Source organism: Oncorhynchus nerka, linkage group LG5 (genome assembly GCF_034236695.1).
Source record: "Oncorhynchus nerka isolate Pitt River linkage group LG5, Oner_Uvic_2.0, whole genome shotgun sequence".
Lineage (NCBI taxonomy): Eukaryota > Metazoa > Chordata > Actinopteri > Salmoniformes > Salmonidae > Oncorhynchus > Oncorhynchus nerka.
The window spans coordinates 8,664,472-8,689,471 of record NC_088400.1 but is presented as its reverse complement, the minus strand read 5'-3'; the positions used below and the strand labels follow the sequence as shown (position 1 = coordinate 8,689,471).

General features: G+C 46.4%; 1 protein-coding gene across 3 annotated transcripts in view; it reads right to left on the bottom strand.

Annotated features, from left to right (window-relative positions):
* Positions 1-25,000, bottom strand: part of LOC115117283 (probable E3 ubiquitin-protein ligase MID2) — a 223,742-nt gene that overhangs the window by 161,195 nt on the left and 37,547 nt on the right. For all 3 annotated transcript variants that reach the window (XM_065018309.1, XM_065018307.1, XM_065018308.1), the window contains exon 2: positions 875-1,683. In XM_065018309.1, the coding sequence (XP_064874381.1) occupies positions 875-1,627 (753 nt within the window). In that variant the 5' untranslated portion in view covers positions 1,628-1,683. The remainder of the gene's footprint in view (positions 1-874; positions 1,684-25,000) is intronic.

The window sequence follows — 25,000 nt, the reverse complement described above, 5'->3', positions numbered from 1 at the left end:
AGTGTCACTCCTATAATAACAAACATAGGAGGCTGTAAACAGTGTCACTCCTATAATAACAATCAATCCGTCCCTGACCCGTAAATTAATTGCGGCAGAAGTTTCAACGTTCTTATTATTTCTTAAAGCCTTCCCTAAAGCCTTCCCTAGTCTTCCCTAGTCTTCCCTAAAGCCTTCCCTAGTCTTCCCTAAAGTCTTCCCTAAAGCCTTCCCTAGTCTTCCCTAAAGCCTTCCCTAAAGCCTTCCCTAAAGCCTTCCCTAGTCTTCCCTAAAGCCTTCCCTAAAGCCTTCCCTAGTCTTCCCTAAAGCCTTCCCTATTCTTCCCTAAAGCCTTCCCTAGTCTTCCCTAAAGCCTTCCCTAAAGCCTTCCCTAGTCTTCCCTAAAGCCTTCCCTAAAGCCTTCTTCCCTAAAGCCTTCCCTAGTCTTCCCTAAAGCCTTCCCTAGTCTTCCCTAAAGCCTTCCCTAATGCCTTCCCTAGTCTTCCCTAAAGTCTTCCCTAAAGTTATTATGAATCAGAGATGTTATATTTGCACAATATAGTTGTATGTATTGATACATTATTATGTTGTTTGGGGTGGAAATATAGTGTTTTGCTACAAAACATGATCATTTGCCTCCCTGAAGTAAAAAATGATCTTGCAATATTTCAAAACAAAATCATGTCGGTTTTTTTTTCATTAGCCCATGTCATGGCAAGACTAAAACAATAATACCTTTATCACTTTCACAAAATGTGTTTTTAATTTATGTCAATTCACCAACATTTCTGAAAATGTATATATTGCATTTCGGAATGAAACCCTTCAAACACAGTTTGTTGAGGGGTACAGTTAGTGTGTGATCTGTGTGTTAGAGAGAGCAGGGGGGGCTCACCTTGAGTTTGTCGAAGCGTTCGCTGAAAGAGGAGACTTGATGTTCTCTGTGTCGTCCCACCAGCTTACACAGGGCACATATCAGCTGGTCATCCACGATGCAGTACATATTAACCTTCTCATTCTCATGCTCCAGACAGGTGAGGCCTCTCATGTGGGCGTCATGCACCGGCTCCACCAACCGGTGACTGGTAAACGGCTTCTTATTGGGGTGCGTGGCACGTAGACACCTGTCACAGTACGACACCTCGCAGGTCACGCACGTCTTGACTGCCTCGCGAGGCGGGTCCTGCTCACAGAACTGGCAGCTGATACGGTGCTCCAGAGACATGGTGGCGGTGTGCTGATGAGAGGAGGGCTGGGCCGGGCTGGAGCGGGCGCTGTGGCTGCCGGAGCTTCCTCCTCCGCTGCTGCTATAGGGCCTGTGGCCTCCGGAGAGACCTGGGGCACGACGGCTCTCACTGGGGGAGTTAGGGCCGCTGACGGAGGCCTTCTGGAAACGGTGGATGATGTTCTGCAGGGTCACATTGCGCTTCAGGCCCTCCAGGCCGCGGTGGTTCAGCGTGATGACGTAACGGCAGGTGGGGCACTGGAAGGCGGAGATGGACTCTAGAGGTTTGTTGGACGAGCAGTGGGAGACTAGGATGCGGTGGGCGCAGTTGAAACACAGGCTGTGGGCGCAGGGTAAGAGCAGGGGATCTTCAAACAGCTCCAGGCAGATTGGGCAGGTGAGCTCAGACTCCAGTGTTTCCATCTTCAGCAGAACCAATCTAGAGGTGACATCGAATCCCACGGAAGCTGGTCAATCACCTGAAAGAGGAGATCAGAGACAGAGTTGACTATGAGTACATAGGACTCTAAAACTCTATGCCTCACTGGTAGACTGAAATATGAAACTAGCTGGGTAGAGATGGGGCTGGCAGACTGAATAATGAGACTAGTTGGGTAGAGATGGGGCTGGCAGACTGCATAATGAGACTAGTTGGGTAGAGATGGGGCTGGCAGACTGAATAATGAGACTAGATGGGTAGAGATGGGGCTGACAGACTGAATAATGAAACTAGCTGAGTAGAGATGGGGCTGGCAGACTGAATAATGAGACTAGCTGGGTAGAGATGGGGCTGGCAGACTGAATAATGAGACTAGCTGGGTAGAGATGGGGCTGGCAGACTGAATAATGAGACTAGCTGGGTAGAGATGGGGCTGGCAGACTGAATAATGAGACTAGCTGAGTAGAGATGGGGCTGGCAGACTGAATAATGAGACTAGATGGGTAGAGATGGGGCTGGCAGACTGAATAATGAGACTAGCTGGGTAGAGATGGGGCTGGCAGACTGAATAATGAGACTAGCTGGGTAGAGATGGGGCTGGCAGACTGAATAATGAGACTAGCTGGGTAGAGATGGGGCTGGCAGACTGAATAATGAGACTAGCTGGGTAGAGATGGGGCTGGCAGACTGAATAATGAGACTAGATGGGTAGAGATGGGGCTGGCAGACTGAATAATGAGACTAGCTGGGTAGAGATGGGGCTGGCAGACTGAATAATGAGACTAGCTGGGTAGAGATGGGGCTGGCAGACTGAATAATGAGACTAGATGGGTAGAGATGGGGCTGGCAGACTGAATAATGAGACTAGATGGGTAGAGATGGGCTGGCAGACTGAATAATGAGACTAGATGGGTAGAGATGAGGAAGGTCTGTACAGACAGAAAGCATGCACCCTGTTCCCTATATAGTGCACTACTTTTGACCAGGGCCCATAATAGTGCACTATACAGGGAATAGGATGTGATTTGGGACACATCCAGACAGAGATGCAGGGTAATCTGATCAGTGTAATGTCTCCAGCTGAAGACCGGACACAGTGGTGGCAGCCCTGCCCTGCCTGGCATCTCTCCAGAGCCTCCAGCCAGAGTGAGTCTAGCAGCCCATCCACACTCACACACACAACTGCCTGCCTGGTGCTGTCACATGACATGGCATATAATGCATGAGAGAGAGAGAGACACACAGAGACACACAGAGAGAAGAGAGAGAGAGAGAGAGAGAGAGAGACAGAGACACACAGAGACACACAGAGAGAAGAGAGAGAGAGAGAGAGAGAGAGAGAGAGACACACAGAGACACACAGAAAGAAGAGATAGAGAGAGAGTGTTCTATCACAGCAGCAGGATTTGTGACCTGTTGCCAACACACCATTGTAAATACAACCCATATTTATGCTTATTTATTTTATCTTGTGTCCTTTACCATTTGTACATTGTTAAAACACTGTATATATATAATATGACATTTGTAATGTCTTTATTGTTTTGAAACTTCTGTATGTGTAATGTTTACTGTACATTTTTTATTGTTTATTTCACTTTATATATTATCTACCTCACTTGCTTTGGCAATGTTAACACATGTTTCCCATGCCACTATGTACAGACTCAGTGAGCATAGCCTTGCTATTGAGAAAGGCCGCCGTAGGCAGACATGGCTCACAAGAGAAGACAGGCTATGTGCTCACTGCCCACAAAATGAGGTGGAAACTGAGCTGCACTTCCTAACCTCCTGCCCAATGTATGACCATATTAGAGAGACATATTTCCCTCAGATTACACAGATCCACAAAGAATTCGAAAACAAATCCAATTTTGAAAAACTTCCATATCTACTGGGTGAAATTCCACAGTGTGCCATCACAGCAGCAAGATTTGTGACCTGTTGCCACAAGAAAAGGGCAACCAGTGAAGAACACACACCATTGTAAATACAACGCATATTTATGCTTATTTATTTTATCTTGTGTCCTTTACCATTTCTACATTGTTAAAACACTGTATATATATAATATGACATTTGTAATGTCTTTATTGTTTTGAAACTTCTGTATGTGTAATGTTTACTGTTCATTTTTATTGTTTATTTCACTTTAGATATTCACTTTATATATTATCTACCTCACTTGCTTTGGCAATGTTAACACATGTTTCCCATGCCAATAAAGCCCTTGAATTGAATTGAATTGAGAGAGAGACAGAGAGAGAGAGAAAGAGAGAGAGAGTGAGAGAGACAGAGAGAGAGAGAGAGAGAGAGAGAGAGACAGAGAGACAGAGACAGAGAGAGACAGAGACAGAGAGACAGAGACAGAGAGAGACAGAGAGAGAGAGACAGAGACAGAGAGAGACAGAGAGAGACAGAGAGAGAGAGACAGAGACAGAGAGAGAGACAGAGAGAGAGAGAGAGAGAGAGAGAGAGAGAGAGAGAGACAGAGACAGAGAGAGACAGAGAGAGAGAGAGAGAGAGACAGAGAGAGAGACATAGACAGAGAGAGAGAGACAGAGAGACAGAGACAGGGACAGGGACAGACGGCTGCTCCGATTTGATTTGATTTGACTCCCAAAACACTCAAAGTATTTTCCTCTCCATGTATTTTTAACCTCTCCTTCCTTTCTCTGCCTTGCCTCCAGAGAGGCCTACATTTAACAGTCTGTTGGCTGGACAGATTATAATATTTCTGAATTCATGGATTTTACTGGGTCCTGAACATGAAAGGCACAAATCACCTCAGCCAGGCAGGGTCCTCTCTCCCCTTCCCCTCCTCTAACCCTGGCGACCCTCTCTCTCTCCCCCCTTCCATTCCCCTCCTCTAACCCTGGCGACCCTCTCTCCCCCCCCCCCTCTCCTCCTCTCTCAATTCAATTCAATTCAATGGGTTTATTGGCATGGGAAACATGTGTTAACATTGCCAAAGCAAGTCCCTCTCCTCCTCTCTCTCTCTCTCCCCCTCTCTCCTCCTCTCTCCCCCTCCCCCTCTCTCCTCCTCTCTCTCCCCCTCCCCCTCTCTCCTCCTCTCTCTCTCCCCCTCCCCCTCTCTCCTCCTCTCTCTCTCCCTCCTATCTTTTATTTGCTCTTTTCTTTTTCCAGAGAAACAAAGTAAGCAGCATGGAACAGGAGGGTATTAAAACCGCTGACCCCCCCAATGATGCATTTTCATTAAGAGTTTTCATTCTTGCATGAAACCCCCACCCCCCTCTTGCAAGGACCTAGGCCTCCCTCATCAGAGATGAAACATGTCTTCACATACTAACCCTGTTCCATTGAGGACCACAAGGACCTAGGCCTCCCTCATCAGAGGTGAAACATGTCTTCACATACTAACCCTGTTCCATTGAGGACCACAAGGACCTAGGCCTCCCTCATCAGAGGTGAAACATGTCTTCACATACTAACCCTGTTCCATTGAGGACCACAAGGACCTAGGCCTCCCTCATCAGAGGTGAAACATGTCTTCACATACTAACCCTATTAACCATTGAGGACCACAAGGACCTAGGCCTCCCTCATCAGAGGTGAAACATGTCTTCACATCCTGACCCTGTTCCATTGAGGACCACAAGGACCTAGGCCTCCCTCATCAGAGGTGAAACATGTCTTCACATCCTAACCCTGTTCCATTGAGGACCACAAGGACCTAGGCCTCCCTCATCAGAGGTGAAACATGTCTTCACATCCTAACCCTGTTCCATTGAGGACCACAAGGACCTAGGCCTCCCTCATCAGAGATGAAACATGTTTTCACCTACTAACCCCATTAACCCATTGAGGACCACAATGGAAGCATCCTCTTGTTTCACAGGTGTACCCAATGTTCATTTGTATATTTGATGGCAACTGACAACTTTGTCCACTAATGGAAGCTCCTCAAATGAAAACAGCACATACAACAAACAAAACGGTCACAAGAGAGGACAGAGGCTTGAAGACGTCCTTCTCCAACCTAAACCCCACAGACATGTCAACATAGACTTGGTCTCAGATCTGTTTTGTACTGTCACCATCGTAGTTGGCAAGAGAGCACAAACAGACCTGGGACATTTGTATATTTGACATGAACCAGCAACTAAGATGATTTAAGTCCAGATACTAATGATTTAAGCTCCAGATACAAGATGATTTAAGCTCAGATACTAACAAATTTAAGCTCCAGATACTAAGATGATTTAAGCTCCAGATGATTTAAGCTCAGATGATTTAAGCTCCAGATACTAAGATGATTTAACTCCAGATACCCCAAGATGATTTAAGCTCCAGATACTAAGATGATTTAAGCTCCAGATACTGTGATTTAAGCTCCAGATACCATGATTTAGCTGGATACAAGATGATTTAAGCTCCAATACAAGATGATTTAAGCTCAGATACTAAGATGATTTAAGCTCCAGATACTGATGATTTAACCAGTTTCAAAGCTAAGATGATTTAAGCTCCAGATACTAAGATGATTTAAGCTCCAGATACTAAGATGATTTAAGCTCCAGATACTAAAATGATTTAAGCTCCAGATACTAAGATGATTTAAGCTCCAGATACTAAGATGATTTAAGCTCCAGATACCTGCCTGTGAAGGCCTAGCTAACTACTGTTCCACTACAAATGACTCACCGGAAAAAAATAAACAATATCTCAGACCCGTAGCCAATCATGCAGATAATACGCTGCTAGATAACATGGCAGGGCCAGTGTCTGTCCTTCACATTCACCTTGGTCGGACGGACGGACGGACGGAGGCACAGCTGAGATTTTAATAGTCTGCTTTATTTGGCCGATATCAGGTAGGTTTGGTTTTATGTTAGTTGGGAGACGTCACAGGCAGCAACTAGACCCGCGTCTCAAACGGCACCCTGTTCCCTATATAGTGCACTACTTTTGACCAGAGCTCTATGGGTCGTTTTGGCACTATATATGGAATAGGTGTGCCATTTGGAGACACATCCCTAGGTGGGATATGTTAAGAGGTAGACGAGGCTGGCTGGTCCACCATGCTAACAAAAGGCCTGTTCTATCTGCGTCAGACAGTCGGATAGAAGATCAGCATCCCGGAGCCAGAGACGAGGAAGGGGGAGGAAGGATAGGTTGACCTCTGTGACACCTTGGCTGCTGCTCCAGGTGACTGGTAAGATATCAGATAGAAAGACATAGCCTACCTACCTGTAGACTGACAGATTGATATCCTAATTGTAAGATATGGGGACAATAGTTCACCCAAAATGACACATTGGTTTCCTTACCCTGTAAGCTGTCTATGGACAAGGTACGACCACGATCCATGCTTGGGTTTTACTTCCTATCCAAATACTAACATTTTGGCATCTTGTGGAACAAATCCCATTCAACTCATGGTCACGATATTAGCATTTTTCACGCATCATGTACTAAACTAGAATGATGCTAAATCTCTTCCACTGAGGGTTGTTTCTCTATTTGACTGGTGAGGAGTGGGGCCTCCCACAATGGCCAGACGCGGACAGTGACTCATTTGGCAGACATATTGCACTGAGGGTTGTTTCTCTATTTGACTGGTGAGGAGTGGGGCCTCCCACAATGGCCAGACGCGGACAGTGACTCATTTGGCAGACATATTGCACTGAGGGTTGTTTCTCTATTTGACTGGTGAGGAGTGGGGCCTGCCACAATGACCAGACGCGGACAGTGACTCATTTGGCAGACATATTGCACTGAGGGTTGTTTCTCTATTTGACTGGTGAGGAGTGGGGCCTCCCACAATGGCCAGACGCGGACAGTGACTCATTTGGCAGACATATTGCACTGAGGGTTGTTTCTCTATTTGACTGGTGAGGAGTGGGGACTCCCACAATGGCCAGACGCGGACAGTGACTCATTTGGCAGACATATTGCACTGAGGGTTGTTTCTCTATTTGACTGGTGAGGAGTGGGGCCTCCCACAATGGCCAGACGCAGACAGTGACTCATTTGGCAGACATATTGCACTGAGGGTTGTTTCTCTATTTGACTGGTGAGGAGTGGGGCCTCCCACAATGACCAGACGTGGACAGTGACTCATTTGGCAGACATATTGCACTGAGGGTTGTTTCTCTATTTGACTGGTGAGGAGTGGGGACTCCCACAATGGCCAGACGCGGACAGTGACTCATTTGGCAGACATATTGCACTGAGGGTTGTTTCTCTATTTGACTGGTGAGGAGTGGGGCCTCCCACAATGGCCAGATGCAGACAGTGACTCATTTGGCAGACATATTGCGCTGAGGGTTGTTTCTCTATTTGACTGGTGAGGAGTGGGGCCTCCCACAATGGCCAGACGCAGACAGTGACTCATTTGGCAGACATATTGCACTGAGGGTTGTTTCTCTATTTGACTGGTGAGGAGTGGGGCCTCCCACAATGGCCAGATGCAGACAGTGACTCATTTGGCAGACATATTGCGCTGAGGGTTGTTTCTCTATTTGACTGGTGAGGAGTGGGGCCTCCCACAATGGCCAGACGCAGACAGTGACTCATTTGGCAGACATATTGCACTGAGGGTTGTTTCTCTATTTGACTGGTGAGGAGTGGGGCCTCCCACAATGGCCAGACGCGGACAGTGACTCATTTGGCAGACATATTGCACTGAGGGTTGTTTCTCTATTTGACTGGTGAGGAGTGGGGCCTCCCACAATGGCCAAACGCGGAGAGTGACTCATTTGGCAGACATACTTCATTTGATTGGAATTATCTTTTTATTGCTTATTAACAGAGCGAGAAATGTGTGTACGTTTGCCACATAGCTTACAAATGAAGAGACATATGTGTAAGCATTAACACTGAATAGACAGCCTCATTATCCATTTTCTCCGCTGTGTCACTTGGGAGAATAAAGCTAAGAAGACGAGGACACCAGCCAGTTTGTGAAAACACAGAAATAAAAACAGATTTAGTCTCCATCCCAAAACAGCCCTACACCCTATATAGTGCACTATTTTGGACTAGAGCCCATAGAAGCTCTGGTCATTCGTAGTAGCACATATCCGCCGTTTTCAAACAAGCTAAATTAGTTATCTGTAATATTCATTTTTAACTTCATCTGATTCAGCTGAAAATGCCTGTCTGGACTATAAAGGTTAAGTCAGTGCAGTAATCAACACGAGGCGAGGTGAAATAGAGACGGCTCCCTGTAAAGCCGAGTCTGTTCTCAGGGGTTCTGGACTCTACAGCAAGCAGATACTGTTCTGAAGCCTTATTGGACACTTCACCTCAACAACAACATCACATTAACGGGGTTGCATCTCAAATGGCACCCTATTCCCTACATAGTGCACTACCTTTGACCGGGGTCTATAGGACTCAGGTCCAAATAAGTGCTCTATATAGGGAATAGGGTGCATTTGGGACGTGCCCAGGGTGGCATATATTAGTCGGCTGCTGTTTCCCTAAGCCACTTATATAACTATACAGCTGCTATCTGCCCTACTGGTTCACTGTCCTACAGCTCAATGAGGATATAACCTCCCAGTTAAACTACTGGTTCACTGTCCTACAGCTCAATGAGGATATAACCCCCCAGTTAAACTACTGGTTCACTGTCCTACAGCTCAATGAGGATATAACCTCCCAGTTAAACTACTGGTTCACTGTCCTACAGCTCAATGAGGATATAACCTCGCAGTTAAACTACTAGTTCACTGTCCTACAGCTCAATGAGGATATAACCTCCCAGTTAAACTACTGGTTCACTGTCCTACAGCTCAATGAGGATATAACCTCGCAGTTAAACTACTGGTTTACTGTCCTACAGCTCAATGAGGATATAACCTGACAACAGGAGTTCTGATTGACTCCTAGTATAGGATTCTATTGTAGGCATGACAACAGGGGTTCTGATTGACTCCCAGTATAGAAGTCTATTTTAGACATGACAACAGGGGTTCTGTTTGACTCCGAGTATAAGAGTCTATTGCAGGCATGACAACCATCAGTTCTGATTGACTTTCAGTATAGGAGTCTATTGTAGACATGACAACCAGCAGTTCTGATTGACTCTCAGTATAGGAGTCTATTGTAGGCATGACAACCAGCAGTTCTGATTGAATCCCAGGATAGGAGTCTATTGTAGGCATGACAACCAAGGGTTCTGATTGACTCCCAGTATAGGAGTCTATTGTAGGCATGACAACCAGCAGTTCTGATTGACTCCCAGTATAGGAGTCTATTGTAGGCATGACAACCAGCAGTTCTGATTGACTCCCAGTATAGGAGTCTATTGTAGGCATGACAACCAGTAGTTCTGATTGATGTTTATTTTGTGTTTGCATTTATCTGAGTCTCTGTCTGTGTCCCAAATGGCAACATATTCCCTACGGGCCCTGGTCAAAAGTTGTACACTACACAGGGAACATAGGAGGTTGGTGGCACCTTAATTAGGGAGGACGGGGCTCGTGGTAATGGCTGGAGCGTGTCATATACATCATATACATGGTTTCCATGGTTTCCAGTTGTTTGATGACATTCCATCCGCTTCGTTCCAGACGTTATTATGAGCCGTCCTCCCCTCAGCAGCCTTCACTGATACATGCATTGAGCTTGTCTGATGCCCAACCACTTAGTCCTATAGGGGCAGTATTTCATTTTTGGATAAAAAGACAGGAACAATGACAATTAGCCTTGTTTAAACAATTGGGGACATTTTACTGTTAGGTGACTCGCCGTATAGGCCTCTACCTTGAGTTGTTTTTCCCACATTCACATGAACACAAAGGGAATCTTATATATTTTTTTACGTGGTCTTACATATGGTAGCAGACTACTATACAGTTCCTTTAACATGGAATATAGTAACATAAAACACCGTAGATCCAGCGAGGTCCCTTTCAAATGTAATACTGTATTTCTGTCATGCAAACTCCCTTCCAGGAGTGAACACAGGACACATACCTTAAAAGCCCACAAGACATTAATGCTAAAGCCACGTAACTAGTCAATTAAGTCTCCTGTATATATTACTATATTCTATGTGTTTGAGTGGTAGGCTGCCTGTGGGTGTGTGTGTGTGTGTGTGTGTGAGAGAGAGAGAGAGAGAGAATGAATCACCTGAAAGTGACCCAGGGGGGGGGGTGTGGGTGGGGGATGACCCCCTGACTCAATAACGATGGGTGGAACTTGTAGAGGTTAGAAGGTCAGGGTAGAAACCAACTAACAGGGAACCGAAATAACCATTCTAAGAGGCTGCAGCTGTGGATAAAAGTCCCCTGTAAATTATGTGGATAAAAGTCCCTGTAAGTGATGTGGATAAAAGTCCCTGTAAATGATTTGGATAAAAGTCCCCTGTAAATGATGTACAGTACCTAGTTGACTATATTTATTTTTTTACCTTTATTTAACTAGGCAAGTCAGTTAAGAACAAATTCTTATTTTCAATGATGGCCTAGGAACAGTGGATAACTGCCTGTTCAGGGGCAGAACGACAGATTATTTTTTACCTTGTCAGCTCGAGGGATTCGATCTTGCAACGTTTCAGTTACTAGTCCAACGCTCCAACGCTCTAACCACTAGACGACTACCTGCCGCCCCTTGGGAGTGCAGATATAACAAGATCTGCACTCCCAAGTGGGCTTTCTACACTATGTCTACAACCCAAAATGGTACCCTATTCCCTATTTAGTTGACAACTTTTGATTAGAGGCCCATAGGGTTCTGAATCGGGTGCCATTTGGGAGGGTGCACTCTCAAGAGGGCCTCTTCCCTCTACAGTAACACATTCCGATTACACACGAGAGACAGCTGATCAAATCAGCCTAACATCAGTGACCCGACCTCACTAATGCTCTTGTGGCTGAATGGAAGCAAGTGCACCCCCTGGCAGCAATGTTCCTACATCTAGTGGAAAGCCTTCCCAGAAGAGTGGAGGCTGTTATATCAGCAATGTTCCAACATCTAGTGGAAAGCCTTCCCAGAAGAGTGGAGGCTGTTATAGCAGCAATGTTCCAACATCTAGTGGAAAGCCTTCCCAGAAGAGTGGAGGCTGTTATAGCAGCAATGTTCCTACATCTAGTGGAAAGCCTTCCCAGAAGAGTGGAGGCTGTTATAGCAGCAATGTTCCAACATCTAGTGGAAAGCCTTCCCAGAAGAGAGGAGGCTGTTGTAGCAGCAATGTTCCAACATCTAGTGGAAAGCCTTCCCAGAAGAGTGGAGGCTGTTATAGCAGCAATGTTCCAACATCTAGTGGAAAGCCTTCCCAGAAGAGTGGAGGCTGTTATAGCAGCAATGTTCCTACATCTAGTGGAAAGCCTTCCCAGAAGAGTGGAGGCTGTTATAGCAGCAATGTTCCAACATCTAGTGGAAAGCCTTCCCAGAAGAGAGGAGGCTGTTGTAGCAGCAATGTTCCAACATCTAGTGGAAAGCCTTCCCAGAAGAGTGGAGGCTGTTATAGCAGCAATGTTCCAACATCTAGTGGAAAGCCTTCCCAGAAGAGTGGCGACTGTTATAGCAGCAATGTTCCAACATCTAGTGGAAAGCCTTCCCAGAAGAGTGGAGGCTGTTGTAGCAGCAATGTTCCAACATCTAGTGGAAAGCCTTCCCAGAAGAGAGGAGGCTGTTATAGCAGCAATGTTCCAACATCTAATGGAAAGCCTTCCCAGAAGAGTGGTGACTGTTATAGCAGCAATGTTCCAACATCTAGTGGAAAGCCTTCCCAGAAGAGTGGAGGCTGTTGTAGCAGCAATGTTCCAACATCTAGTGGAAAGCCTTCCCAGAAGAGAGGAGGCTGTTATAGCAGCAATGTTCCAATCTATCTAGTGGAAAGCCTTCCCAGCACATCTAGTGGAAAGCCTTCCCAGAAGAGTGGAGGCTGTTATAGCAGCAATATTCCAACATCTAGTGGAAAGCCTTCCCAGAAGAGTGGAGGCTGTTATAGCAGCAATGTTCCAACATCTAGTGGAAAGCCTTCCCAGAAGAGTGGAGGCTGTTATGACAGCAATGTTCCAACATCTAGTGGAAAGCCTTCCCAGAAGAGTGGAGGCTGTTATAGCAGCAAAAGTGGGGAGACCAACTCCATGTTAACGGCCATGATTTTGGACAGAGATGTTCGACGAGCAGGTGTCCACATACATACACTACATGGTCAAAAAGTATGTGACAGAATACGTCTCAGAAACTACAGTAACGATGCACTTAGCCATCACATAGCCTACAGTAGGTATGACGATGCTACGGTATTGGTGCCAGCGAGCTGCAGTATGAATGACACGTGAGTATTTTTCTACGAGCATTTATTGGAGTGCCAATCATCACAGCTCCCGTGTTGCTACTAGATCTCCACGTGATGTTATTCCTCTCCCTGGGAGATGTCTTGTGTGTTACATGATGTGTCCCAAGATGGCACCATATTCCCCTATATAGTGCACTACTTTTGAGAAGGGCCCATGGTGCACTATATAAGGAATAGCATGGCATTTGGTACCCAGTGAGCCTCTCTCTGTCACAGTCTCATCCCATGAGGGGTTAGTGTCAACGGGAACTGTGTAGGTGGTTTTAAAGAACAGTAGGGCAACAGGGGGTGTACAGTCTAAAGCTGTGAGTGTCACAGTATGCTAGCACCATGACAACAGTTATTCAAGGGGTTCCGGAACTATCTGTCAGGTTCCATTTACCATCACATTGTTCAATTGTGAGACAGTTACTGGTGAGAGACTACAAGTCATAACACAAAGCACTTTGAAACATATTTAGGACCTTTGTACCTCTATTGTGTGACAGTCAGACACCACACTAACAGGTAGGTGTGTGTGTGTGTGTAGAGATTAAATCACTTGAAGGAATGCTTTTTTACGTGGTCTTACCTACAGTACCTTTAAAATATAATATAGTAACATAAAACACTATCCATTCAGGAAGGTCCCTTTGAAAAATGGTTAGCTGGCTAAATCAACCATTATTGACATTCCTAGTAGCTAGTAGGCCTCAGCTATATTTGGGTCTGCTAAACTGCCAAACGTGCACTATGCTAAACGTGCACTCTCCTAAGCGTGCACTCTCCTAAATGTGAACTCTCCTAAACGTGTGTTCTGCTGCTTCTCCTCTCTACAGACTGTAACACTTAACAAAATCCAGATGAGGGTTCACTGTCCGTGCTTTAGTCAGGTCTGTGCTTTAGTCTAGTCTGTGCTTTAGTCAGGTCTGTGCTTTAGTCTAGTCTGTGCTTTAGTCAGGTCTGTGCTTTAGTCTAGTCTGTGCTTTAGTCAGGTTGGCGCTTTAGTCAGGTCCTTGCTTTAGTCAAGTCTGTGCTATAGTCACATCCGTGCTTTAGTCAGTTCTGTGCTTTAGTCAGATCTGTGCTTTAGTCTAGTCCGTGCTTTAGTCAGGTCCGTGCTTTAGTCTGTGCTTTAGTCTAGTCTGTGCTTTAGTCAGGTCTGTGCTTTAGTCTAGTCCGTGCTTTAGTCTAGTCCGTGCTTTAGTCAGGTCTGTGCTTTAGTCTAGTCCGTGCTTTAGTCAGGTCTGTGCTATTGTCACCTCCGTGCTTTAGTCAGGTCCGTGCTTTAGTCAGGTCTGTGCTATAGTCATCTCCGTGCTTTAGTCAGGTCCGTGCTTTAGTCAGGTCTGTGCTTTAGTCAGGTCCGTGCTTTAGTCAGGTCTGTGCTATTGTCACCTCCGTGCTTTAGTCAGGTCTGTGCTATTGTCACCTCCGTGCTTTAGTCAGGTCCGTGCTTTAGTCAGGTCTGTGCTATAGTCACCTCCGTGCTTTAGTCAGGTCCGTGCTTTAGTCAGGTCTGTGCTTTAGTCAGGTCCGTGCTTTAGTCAGGTCTGTGCTATTGTCACCTCCGTGCTTTAGTCAGGTCCATGCTTTAGTCAGGTCCGTGCTTTAGTCAGGTCCGTACTTTAGTCACCTCTGTGCTTTAGTCAGGTCCATGCTTTAGTCAGGTCCGTGCTTTAGTCAGGTCTGTGCTATAGTCACCTCCGTGCTTTAGTCAGGTCCGTACTTTAGTCAGGTCCGTGCTTTAGTCAAGTCTGGGCTTTAGTCAGGTCCGTGCTTTAGTCAGGTCTGTGCTGTAAACTTGAATTGATAGGCTAGGTTGTAGCAACCTCATGATGGGTATAGGGAGCATTATAGTATCATCACGGATTCCCCCGGTACTGCTGCTCATTCCGTGCACCAGTTCCGGAGGTCTACGTCACCGGCCTCTAGGCGTCACTGAACTGTCTCATTACGCACACCTGGTTCCAATTCCCCCTGGTTAGTATATATATGTATATATATGTGCCGTCTGTTCTCCATTGTCCTTGTTGGTTATTGTTCTATGTACGTTGGTCTTGTGAGTATCTCTGCTTTGTTATTTTGGCTTTCGTGCTGCATGTATTGTACCCTCGTAAATACGGGTCTTGCCCCGTGTATTGTTGTGTACTTGTTATTACGGGTCTCGTCCCGTGTATTATTGTGTACTTGTTATTACGGGTCTCGTCCCGTGTATCGTTGTGTACTTGTTATTACGGGTCTCGTCCCGTGTATTGTTGTGTACTTGTTATTACGGGTCTCGTCCCGTGTATTGTTGTGTACTTGTTATTACGGGTCTCGTCCCGTGTATTGTTGTGTACTTGTTATTACGGGTCTCATCCCGTGTATCGTTGTGTACTTGTTATTACGGGTCTCGTCCCGTGTAGTGTTGTGTACTTGTTATTACGGGTCTCGTCCCGTGTAGTGTTGTGTACTTGTTATTACGGGTCTCGTCCCGTGTATTGTTGTGTACTTGTTATTACGGGTCTCGTCCCGTGTATCGTTGTGTACTTGTTATTACGGGTCTCGTCCCGTGTATTGTTGTGTACTTGTTATTACGGGTCTCATCCCGTGTATCGTTGTGTACTTGTTATTACGGGTCTCGTCCCGTGTATTGTTGTGTACTTGTTATTACGGGTCTCGTCCCGTGTATCGTTGTGTACTTGTTATTACGGGTCTCGTCCCGTGTATTGTTGTGTACTTATTACTACGGGTCTCGCCCCGTGTATCGTTGTGTACTTGTTATTACGGGTCTCGTCCCGTGTAGTGTTGTGTACTTGTTATTACGGGTCTCGTCCCGTGTATTGTTGTGTACTTGTTATTACGGGTCTCATCCCGTGTATCGTTGTGTACTTGTTATTACGGGTCTCGTCCCGTGTATTGTTGTGTACTTGTTATTACGGGTCTCATCCCGTGTATCATTGTGTACTTGTTATTACGGGTCTCGTCCCGTGTATCGTTGTGTACTTGTTATTACGGGTCTCGTCCCGTGTATTGTTGTGTACTTATTACTACGGGTCTCGCCCCGTGTATCGTTGTGTACTTGTTATTACGGGTCTCGTCCCGTGTATTGTTGTGTACTTGTTATTACGGGTCTCGTCCCGTGTATTGTTGTGTACTTATTACTACGGGTCTCGCCCCGTGTATCGTTGTGTACTTGTTATTACGGGTCTCGTCCCGTGTAGTGTTGTGTACTTGTTATTACGGGTCTCATCCCGTGTATCGTATGCAGAGAAGCATTCCTCAAATATCAGACGAGAACAAAAAAGGTGATGTATGGTAATTACAAATGACTGGATTACTCCACTCTGCTCTGTTAGCTACTTCATGTGGAACAGCAAACACATTACTCATTAAATAACCATTTTGAGACCAGTAGAGATGTTGTAATTGGCCCTCTAGTGTAGGGTAGAACAGCTATAATAAGGTTTAGAATAGGGTTTAAATGCGACACTTGATTCTCCACTCTCCAAAGAGCAACGTACTATAACTGATTTCAAATAAGCAGTTCTATTTCACAGCTTCACAGAGTATAGAAAGTCAATACAGTGTTATATCATATATAGTACATCAATAAAATACAGTGTTATATCATATATATCGTACATCAATAAAATACAGTGTTATTTCATATAGGAGTACATCAATTAAATACAGTGTTATTTCATATAGGAATAGCTTCACATAGAATGTCCTGCATCTGCCTGTTGGTTGGGTAACACCAGCGCTAAGCCTAAACATGTGTTATGTTCCAACACCCACACTAGCTTACGTATTGGATATGCCTGCTAAGTAGTGAGCTAGTATGGACAATGGAACGTAGTGATGATCTATGATGCTAATCATCGTGAGGGAGACTTAATGCGGCAGGGTAGCCTAGTGGTTAGAGCGTTGGACTAGTAACCAGATGGTTGCAAGTTCAAATCCCCGAGCTGACAAGGTACAAATCTGTCGTTCTGCCCCTGAACAGGCAGTTAACCTATTGTTCCTAGGCCGTCACTGAAAATAAGAATTTGTTCTTAACTGACTTGCCTAGTTAAATAAAGGTAACATAAATAAAAAATGCTAACCGAATAGGAACATTCCAACGGGACATTCCAGGAGATTTGAGTGGGCTACCCAGTTACTCTTTATCTAGCTAGCTGGTCATTTCAATGTTTTTGGGGTTAAATATACTCAACACAGGCATATTAAAATGATGTTGACATGCACACGGACAAGTTGATTCCCTTCCTCTCTGGCAGTACATAGGGAAAAATCAGCCAACAAAATTACAAGCACTTACCCAGAATGTACTAGAACTGGAATATAAACGCAAAAAACTAAGAGATAAAGTTCATGAGCAAATCAGTCAATTTAAAGAAATTCATTAGGCCCTAATTGATGGTTGTCAGAGGACTGGGAAGACATATGCATCTGCTGGTCATAGACACCTTAAAGGTAGGGGTGTGGATCAGAAAACCAGTCCGTTTCTTCTGATTTGACCTCCATTTGACTCATGCAGCGCAACACATCTCCTTCACATAGAGTTGTTCAGACTGTTGGTTGTGGCCTGTGGAATGTTGTCCCACTCCTAAATGGCTGTGTGAAGTTGCTGGAGAGTGGCCTTTTATTGTCCCCAGCACAAGGTGCACCTGTGTAATGATCATGCTGTTTAATCATCTTCTTGATATGCCACACCTGTCAGGTGGATGGATTGTCTTGGTAAAGGGGAAAGGCTCACTAACAGGGATGTAAACAAATTTGAGCTTTTTGTGCGTATGGAACATTTCTGGGATCTTTTATTTCAGCTCATGAAACATGGGACCAACACTTTACATGTTGTGTTTATATTTGAGTTAGCAGAGATCAGGTAACACATTACAGCTGGCTTTGCTATAGTTCCTATCCTCTATAGGAAAAGCCCATGGCTACATCCCAAGTGGCACCCTCTTCCCTATACAGTGTACTGTTCTTGACAAGGGCTTTGGTCTAAAGTAATGGAGAATATAGGGTGACATGGTGTATATTTACAGTGGCTAGAAAGATAGATATATTTAAACACATGGGGTTTCTGGCCACAGTTCATTTTCCACATCTTCTCTCTTTAGCCAAAACTCTCTAGACAGTTGGTTTAATCAAACATGCCATTTCTATTCATAGAATGTAAACAGGCACAGTGTCTGAAACCCAAATAGCAACCTATTCCCTATGTAGTGCACTACTTTTGACCAGCCAGAGCCTATAGGGCTCAGGTCAAAAGTATTGTACTATACAGGGTGCCATTTGGGGCACAGTTAGTTATGCAGCCAGGCGTTTCAATTTCACATTGGGTGCAGTTCTCAGAGCAGTGGTTCCTGCCTGGCTCAGCGGTTAACTCTTTACAGTCTTTACAGTCATCCACTCTGCTCTGAAGAACCAAGATGGCCGACTAGTTTCACAAAACCTCCTGCATTGGAATCCAGGTCATAGTGCATCTAACTGTGCTGACAACCCTATTGGTTGGGTGACCCTGATTTCACCAGGGAGGACGTCAACCCTATTCATCAAGTGTCTCTGATGAGGACAAACTTATTGGCTGGGTGTCTCTGATGAGGACAACCTTATTGGCTGGGTGTCTCTGATGAGGACAACCTTATTGGCTGGGTGTCTCTGATGAGGACAACCTTATAGGCTGGGTGTCTCTGATGAGGACAACCTTATAGGCTGGGTGTCTCTGATGAGGACAACCTTATTGGCTGGGTGTCTCTGATGAGGACAACCTTATAGGCTGGGTGTCTCTGATGAGGACAACCTTATTGGCTGGGTGTCTCTGATGAGGACAACCTTATTGGCTGGGTGTCTCTGATGAGGACACTCTTATTGGCTGGATGTCTCTGATGACAAAATCTTATTGGCTGGGTGTCTCTGATGATAAACTAAAAACTGTTGGGGGAGGTCTCTGATGAGGACAATCCAGTTGATTGGCTGGAGTGTCTCTGATGAGGACAAAAACATCTTATTGGCTGGATGTCTCTGAAAACAAACATCTTATTGGCTGGGTTTCTCTGAAAAACTAAAACTGTTGGGGGAGTTCTCTTTCCATTTTCAAAACCAATCCAGTCTCTCTTTCCATCTTGAGGAGTTATGATGGAGCTCCATTTCCCTGAAAACCAGAACATGGACAGTCACCTTTCCATTTCCCAAAAAGAACATCCACAGTCTCTCTTTCCATTTCCTCTGAAAACCAGAACATCCACACTCTCTCTTTCCATTTCCTCTAAAAACCAAAACATCCACAGTCTCTCTTTCCATTTCCTCTGAAAACCAGAACATCCACAGTCTCTCTTTCCATTTCCCCTGAAAACCAGAACATCCACAGTCTCTCTTTCCATTTCCCCTGAAAACCAGAACATCCACAGTCTCTCTTTCCATTTCCCCTGAAAACCAGAACATCCACAGTCTCTCTTTCCATTTCCCCTGAAAACCAGAACATCCACCGTCTCTCTTTCCATTTCCCCTGAAAACCAGAACATCTGGTTGATGGGGACTCGGCATAGACTACCATGATGCTGATGGCCCTATTGGTCAGGTTTCCCTGATAATGAAACCCTATTGGTCAAGTGTCCCTGATGAGAAAACCCTATTAGTCAGGTGTCCCTGATAATGAAACCCTATTGGTCAGGTGTCCCTGATAATGAAACCCTATTGGTCAGGTGTCCCTGATAATGAAACCCTATTGGCCAGGTGTCCCTGATAATGAAACCCTATTGGTCAGGTGTCCCTGATCATGAAACCATATTGGCCAGGTTTCCCTGATAATGAAACCCTATTGGTCAGGTGTCCCTGATCATGAAACCCTATTAGTCAGGTGATGCATGCAGATTACTGAACTATTGACCCAGGAAGTAACCACGGATCCCAAGGCTCTCTGACTTACAAAAAGACTGTGGAGACTAAAACAGGAAACCCCCCCACACCAGCCAGTTACATCAGTCCATCTCCTCCCCCCCCCTTAACACCAGCCAGTTACATCAGTCCATCTCCTCCCCCCTCCCCAACACCAGCCAGTTACATAAGTCCATCTCACCCCCTTAACACCAGCCAGTTACATCAGTCCATCTCCTCCCCCTCCCCAACACCAGCCAGTTACATCAGTCCATCACCTCTCCCCCTTAACACCAGCCAGTTACATCAGTCCATCTCCCCCCAACACCGGCCAGTTACATCAGTCCATCTCCTCCCCTCCCCAACACCAGCCAGTTACATCAGTCCATCACCCCCCCAACACCAGCCAGTTACATCAGTCCATCACCTCCCCCCCCAACACCGGCCAGTTACATCAGTCCACCCCCACCCCCATCCCACCAACACCAGCCAGTTACATCAGTCCATCACCTCTCCCCCTTAACACCAGCCAGTTACATCAGTCCATCCCCCCTTAACACCAGCCAGTTACATCAGTCCATCACCCCCCCTTAACACCAGCCAGTTACATTAGTCCATCCCCCTCCCCAACACCAGCCAGTTACATCAGTCCATCTCCCCCAGTTACATCAACACCAGCCAGTTACATCAGTCCATCACCTCCCCCCTTAACACCAGCCAGTTACATCAGTCCATCACCTCTCCCCCTTAACACCAGCCAGTTACATCAGTCCATCACCCCCCCCCCCCCCAACACCAGCCAGTTACATCAGTCCATCACCTCCCCCCTTAACCCCCCACCCCCCAACACCAGCCAGTTACATCAGTCCATCTCCCCCCCCCCTTAACACCAGCCAGTTACATCAGTCCATCACCCCACCAACACCAGCCAGTATCATCAGTCCATCCCCCCTTAACACCAGCCAGTTACATCAGTCCACACCCCCTTAACACCAGCCAGTTACATCAGTCCATCACCCCCTCCCCCCTTAACACCAGCCAGTTACCATCACCCCCTCCCCACCCCCCCCAAACACCAGCCAGTTACATCAGTCCATCACCTCCCCCCCCCTTAACACCAGCCAGTTACATCAGTCCACCCCCCCCCCCAACCCCACCAACACCAGCCAGTTACATCAGTCCATCACCTCCCCCCCCCAACACCAGCCAGTATCATCAGTCCATCACCTACCTCCCCACCCCCCCACCCCACCAACACCAGCCAGTATCATCAGTCCATCACCCCCCCTTAACACCAGCCAGTATCATCAGTCCATCACCTACCTCCCCACCCCCACCCCACCAACACCAGCCAGTATCATCAGTCCATCACCCCCTCCCCCTTAACACCAGCCAGTATCATCAGTCCATCACCCCCTCCCCACCCCCCACCCCACCAACACCAGCCAGTATCATCCAGTCCATCACCCCCTCCCCCCTTAACACCAGCCAGTATCATCAGTCCATCACCCCCTCCCAGCCAGTTACCCCCACCCCACCAACACCAGCCAGTATCATCAGTCCATCACCCCCCCCCCCCCTTAACACCAGCCAGTATCATCAGTCCATCACCCCCTCCCCCCCCCCCCCACCCCACCAACACCAGCCAGTTACATCAGTCCATCACCCCCTTAACACCAGCCAGTATCATCAGTCCATCACCCCCTCCCCACCCCCCACCCCACCAACACCAGCCAGTTACATCAGTCCATCACCTCCCCCTTAACACCAGCCAGTATCATCAGTCCATCACCCCCCACCCCACCCCCACCCCACCAACACCAGCCAGTATCATCAGTCCATCACCCCCTCCCCCCCCCCACCCCACCAACACCAGCCAGTTAACACCAGCCAGTATCATCAGTCCATCACCCCCTCCCCACCCCCCACCCCACCAACACCAGCCAGTTACATCAGTCCATCACCTCCCCCCCCCCTAACACCAGCCAGTATCATCAGTCCATCACCCCCTCCCCACCCCCACCCCACCAACACCAGCCAGTATCATCAGTCCATCACCCCCCTCCCCCTTAACACCAGCCAGTATCATCAGTCCATCACCCCCTCCCCACCCCCCACCCCACCAACACCAGCCAGTTACATCAGTCCATCACCTCTCCCCCTTAACACCAGCCAGTATCATCAGTCCATCACCCCCTCCCCACCCCCCAACCCACCAACACCAGCCAGTATCATCAGTCCATCACCCCCCCACTCCCCCTTAACACCAGCCAGTATCATCAGTCCATCACCCCCTCCCCACCCCCCACCCCACCAACACCAGCCAGTTACATCAGTCCATCACCCCCCCCTTAACACCAGCCAGTATCATCAGTCCATCACCCCCACCCCACCAACACCAGCCAATTACATCAGTCCATCACCTCCCCCCCCTTAACACCAGCCAGTATCATCAGTCCATCACCCCCTCCCCACCCCCCACCCCACCAACACCAGCCAGTATCATCAGTCCATCACCCCCTCCCCACCCCCACCCCACCAACACCAGCCAGTATCATCAGTACAGTACACAAAGCCTACTTGTCTTACTGAGCATTTCCTTTTGCCATTGAAGTTGATCTATGATTGCATGTTGTCTTAAACACAGAGATGATTTGACACATTTACATTTTTTTTTACGCAAACTTCTACTGACCATCTCGGCTAAGAAGTAAAAGATTACCTTCACAGTTTTTTTTGGGGGGGGGAAACATTCAATCCCTCCAGATCTCGGCATTATAGAGAGGCACTCAGAGACTGAAGTCTAAATCCACAGGGACAAACAACAACACGTGTGTGTCATGGAAATGGTGTTATTGTTTGTCACTATGGATAAAACTGGAGGAAATGAAATCCTTTTGTTCTGGCTTGGCTTTGCCGTAAACAAACTACTTTGCATTGACACAAATTAATTTTTTCAATCTTGTTTTCCATTTCCCATTTTTACTCTCCCAAACAATGTCAGTGTTGACGGAAATGTGTGCATACAACTGAACTAATGGATTTTTTTCATACCCCATTTCCTATAAATCTGTTAATTCTGCAGCCCCTATGAAAAAGCACTCGATGCATAAACGTCCGTTAGGTTGAATGTGCCGAGGACGTTGTCAGTAATGGTTCAGCCTGTATGTCAGTCAAGGAGACAATCTACAGTCTCAAATTGAACCCTATTCCCTAGGTCACTATATAGGGAATATGGTGCCATTTGGGACAAAGCCTTGTAGCGATCTCTAAACTTGGAGATATAGAAAACTTTGAATGCCATAACATAATATTTATATTCTATTGTGTTACCCCCCCACCCCCCCCCAAAAAAAACCTGCCAAAGAATGTACATTTCCGTCTCTAATACAGTCCTATTATTATCTAGAAACTGAGGGACACTGCCTGGTATACCTGCCGTCCTACGTGGTAATGTGGCTGTATCATATTCCCTGCCGTCCTACGTGGTAATGTGGCTGTATCATATTCCCTGCCGTCCTACGTGGTAATGTGGCTGTATCATATTCCCTGCCGTCCTACGTGGTAATGTGGCTGTATCATATTCAGTATTACTCCAGTATAGCACAGTACTGTCCTATTTTAGAGAGAACCCAGATGGATGCTCTCCCTCTTCTGTCACTCAGTGCTTGACATTGGTGGTGATGATCGGTACAAACAGTTCTGTTCACAAAGAAAGAAGGCGTCTCTCTTCTCTCTCGACTCCCACATCCCACCTCACACACAGCAGGAGGATCCAGTTATCCAGAGTTGATCTATCTATAGATCAGCTCCCACTCAGCTGTCAGCCCCCACATCCAGGTGCAGCTAAAGAAAAGATTGGCAACCGTCTCTCTCTCTAAACCTTTACATGTACCAAGACCTGACATCCCCTCAACAGTCTCTCTCTCTAAACCTTTACATGTACCAAGACCTGACATCCCCTCAACAGCCTCTCTCTCTGAACCTTTACATGTACCAAGACCTGACTTCACCTCAACAGTCTCTCTCTCTCTAAACCTTTACATGTACCAAGACCTGACATCCCCTCAACAGTCTCTCTCTCTGAACCTTTACATGTATCAAGACCTGACTTCACCTCAACAGTCTCTCTCTCTCTAAACCTTTACATGTATCAAGACCTGACTTCACCTCAACAGTCTCTCTCTCTAAACCTTTACATGTACCAAGACCTGACTTCACCTCAACAGTCTCTCTCTCTAAACCTTTACATGTACCAAGACCTGACTTCACCTCAACAGTCTCTCTCTCTCTGAACCTTTACATGTACCAAGACCTGACTTCACCTCAACAGTCTCTCTCGCTAAACCTTTACATGTACCAAGACCTGACTTCACCTCAACAGTCTATGTCTCTAAACCTTTACATGTACCAAGACCTGACTTCACCTCAACAGTCTCTCTCTCTCTGAACCTTTACATGTACCAAGACCTGACTTCCCCTCAACAGTCTCTCTCTCTAAACCTTTACATGTAGCAAGACCTGACTTCACCTCAACAGTCTCTCTCTCTAAACCTTTACATGTACCAAGACCTGACTTCACCTCAACAGCCTCTCTCTCTCTAAACCTTTACATGTACCAAGACCTGACTTCCCCTCAACAGTCTCTATCTCTCTAATCCTTTACATGTACCAAGACCTGACTTCACCTCAACAGCCTCTCTCTCTCTAAACCTTTACATGTACCAAGACCTGACTTCCCCTCAACAGTCTCTCTCTCTAAACCTTTACATGTACCAAGACCTGACTTCACCTCAACAGTCTCTCTCTCTCTGAACCTTTACATGTACCAAGACCTGACTTCCCCTCAACAGTCTCTCTCTCTGAACCTTTACATGTACCAAGACCTGACTTCCCCTCAACTGTCTCTCTCTCTAAACCTTTACATGTACCAAGACCTGACTTCACCTCAACAGTCTCTCTCTCTAAACTTTTACATTTACCAAGACCTGACTACACCTCAACAGTCTCCCTCTCTAAACCTTTACATGTACCAAGACCTGACTTCACCTCAACAGTCTCTCTCTCTCTAAACCTTTACATGTACCAAGACCTGACTTCCCCTCAACAGTCTCTCTCTCTAAACCTTTACATGTACCAAGACCTGACTTCCCCTCAACCGTCTCTCTCTCTAAACCTTTACATGTACCAAGACCTGACGTCAACTCAACAGTCTCTCTCTCTCTAAACC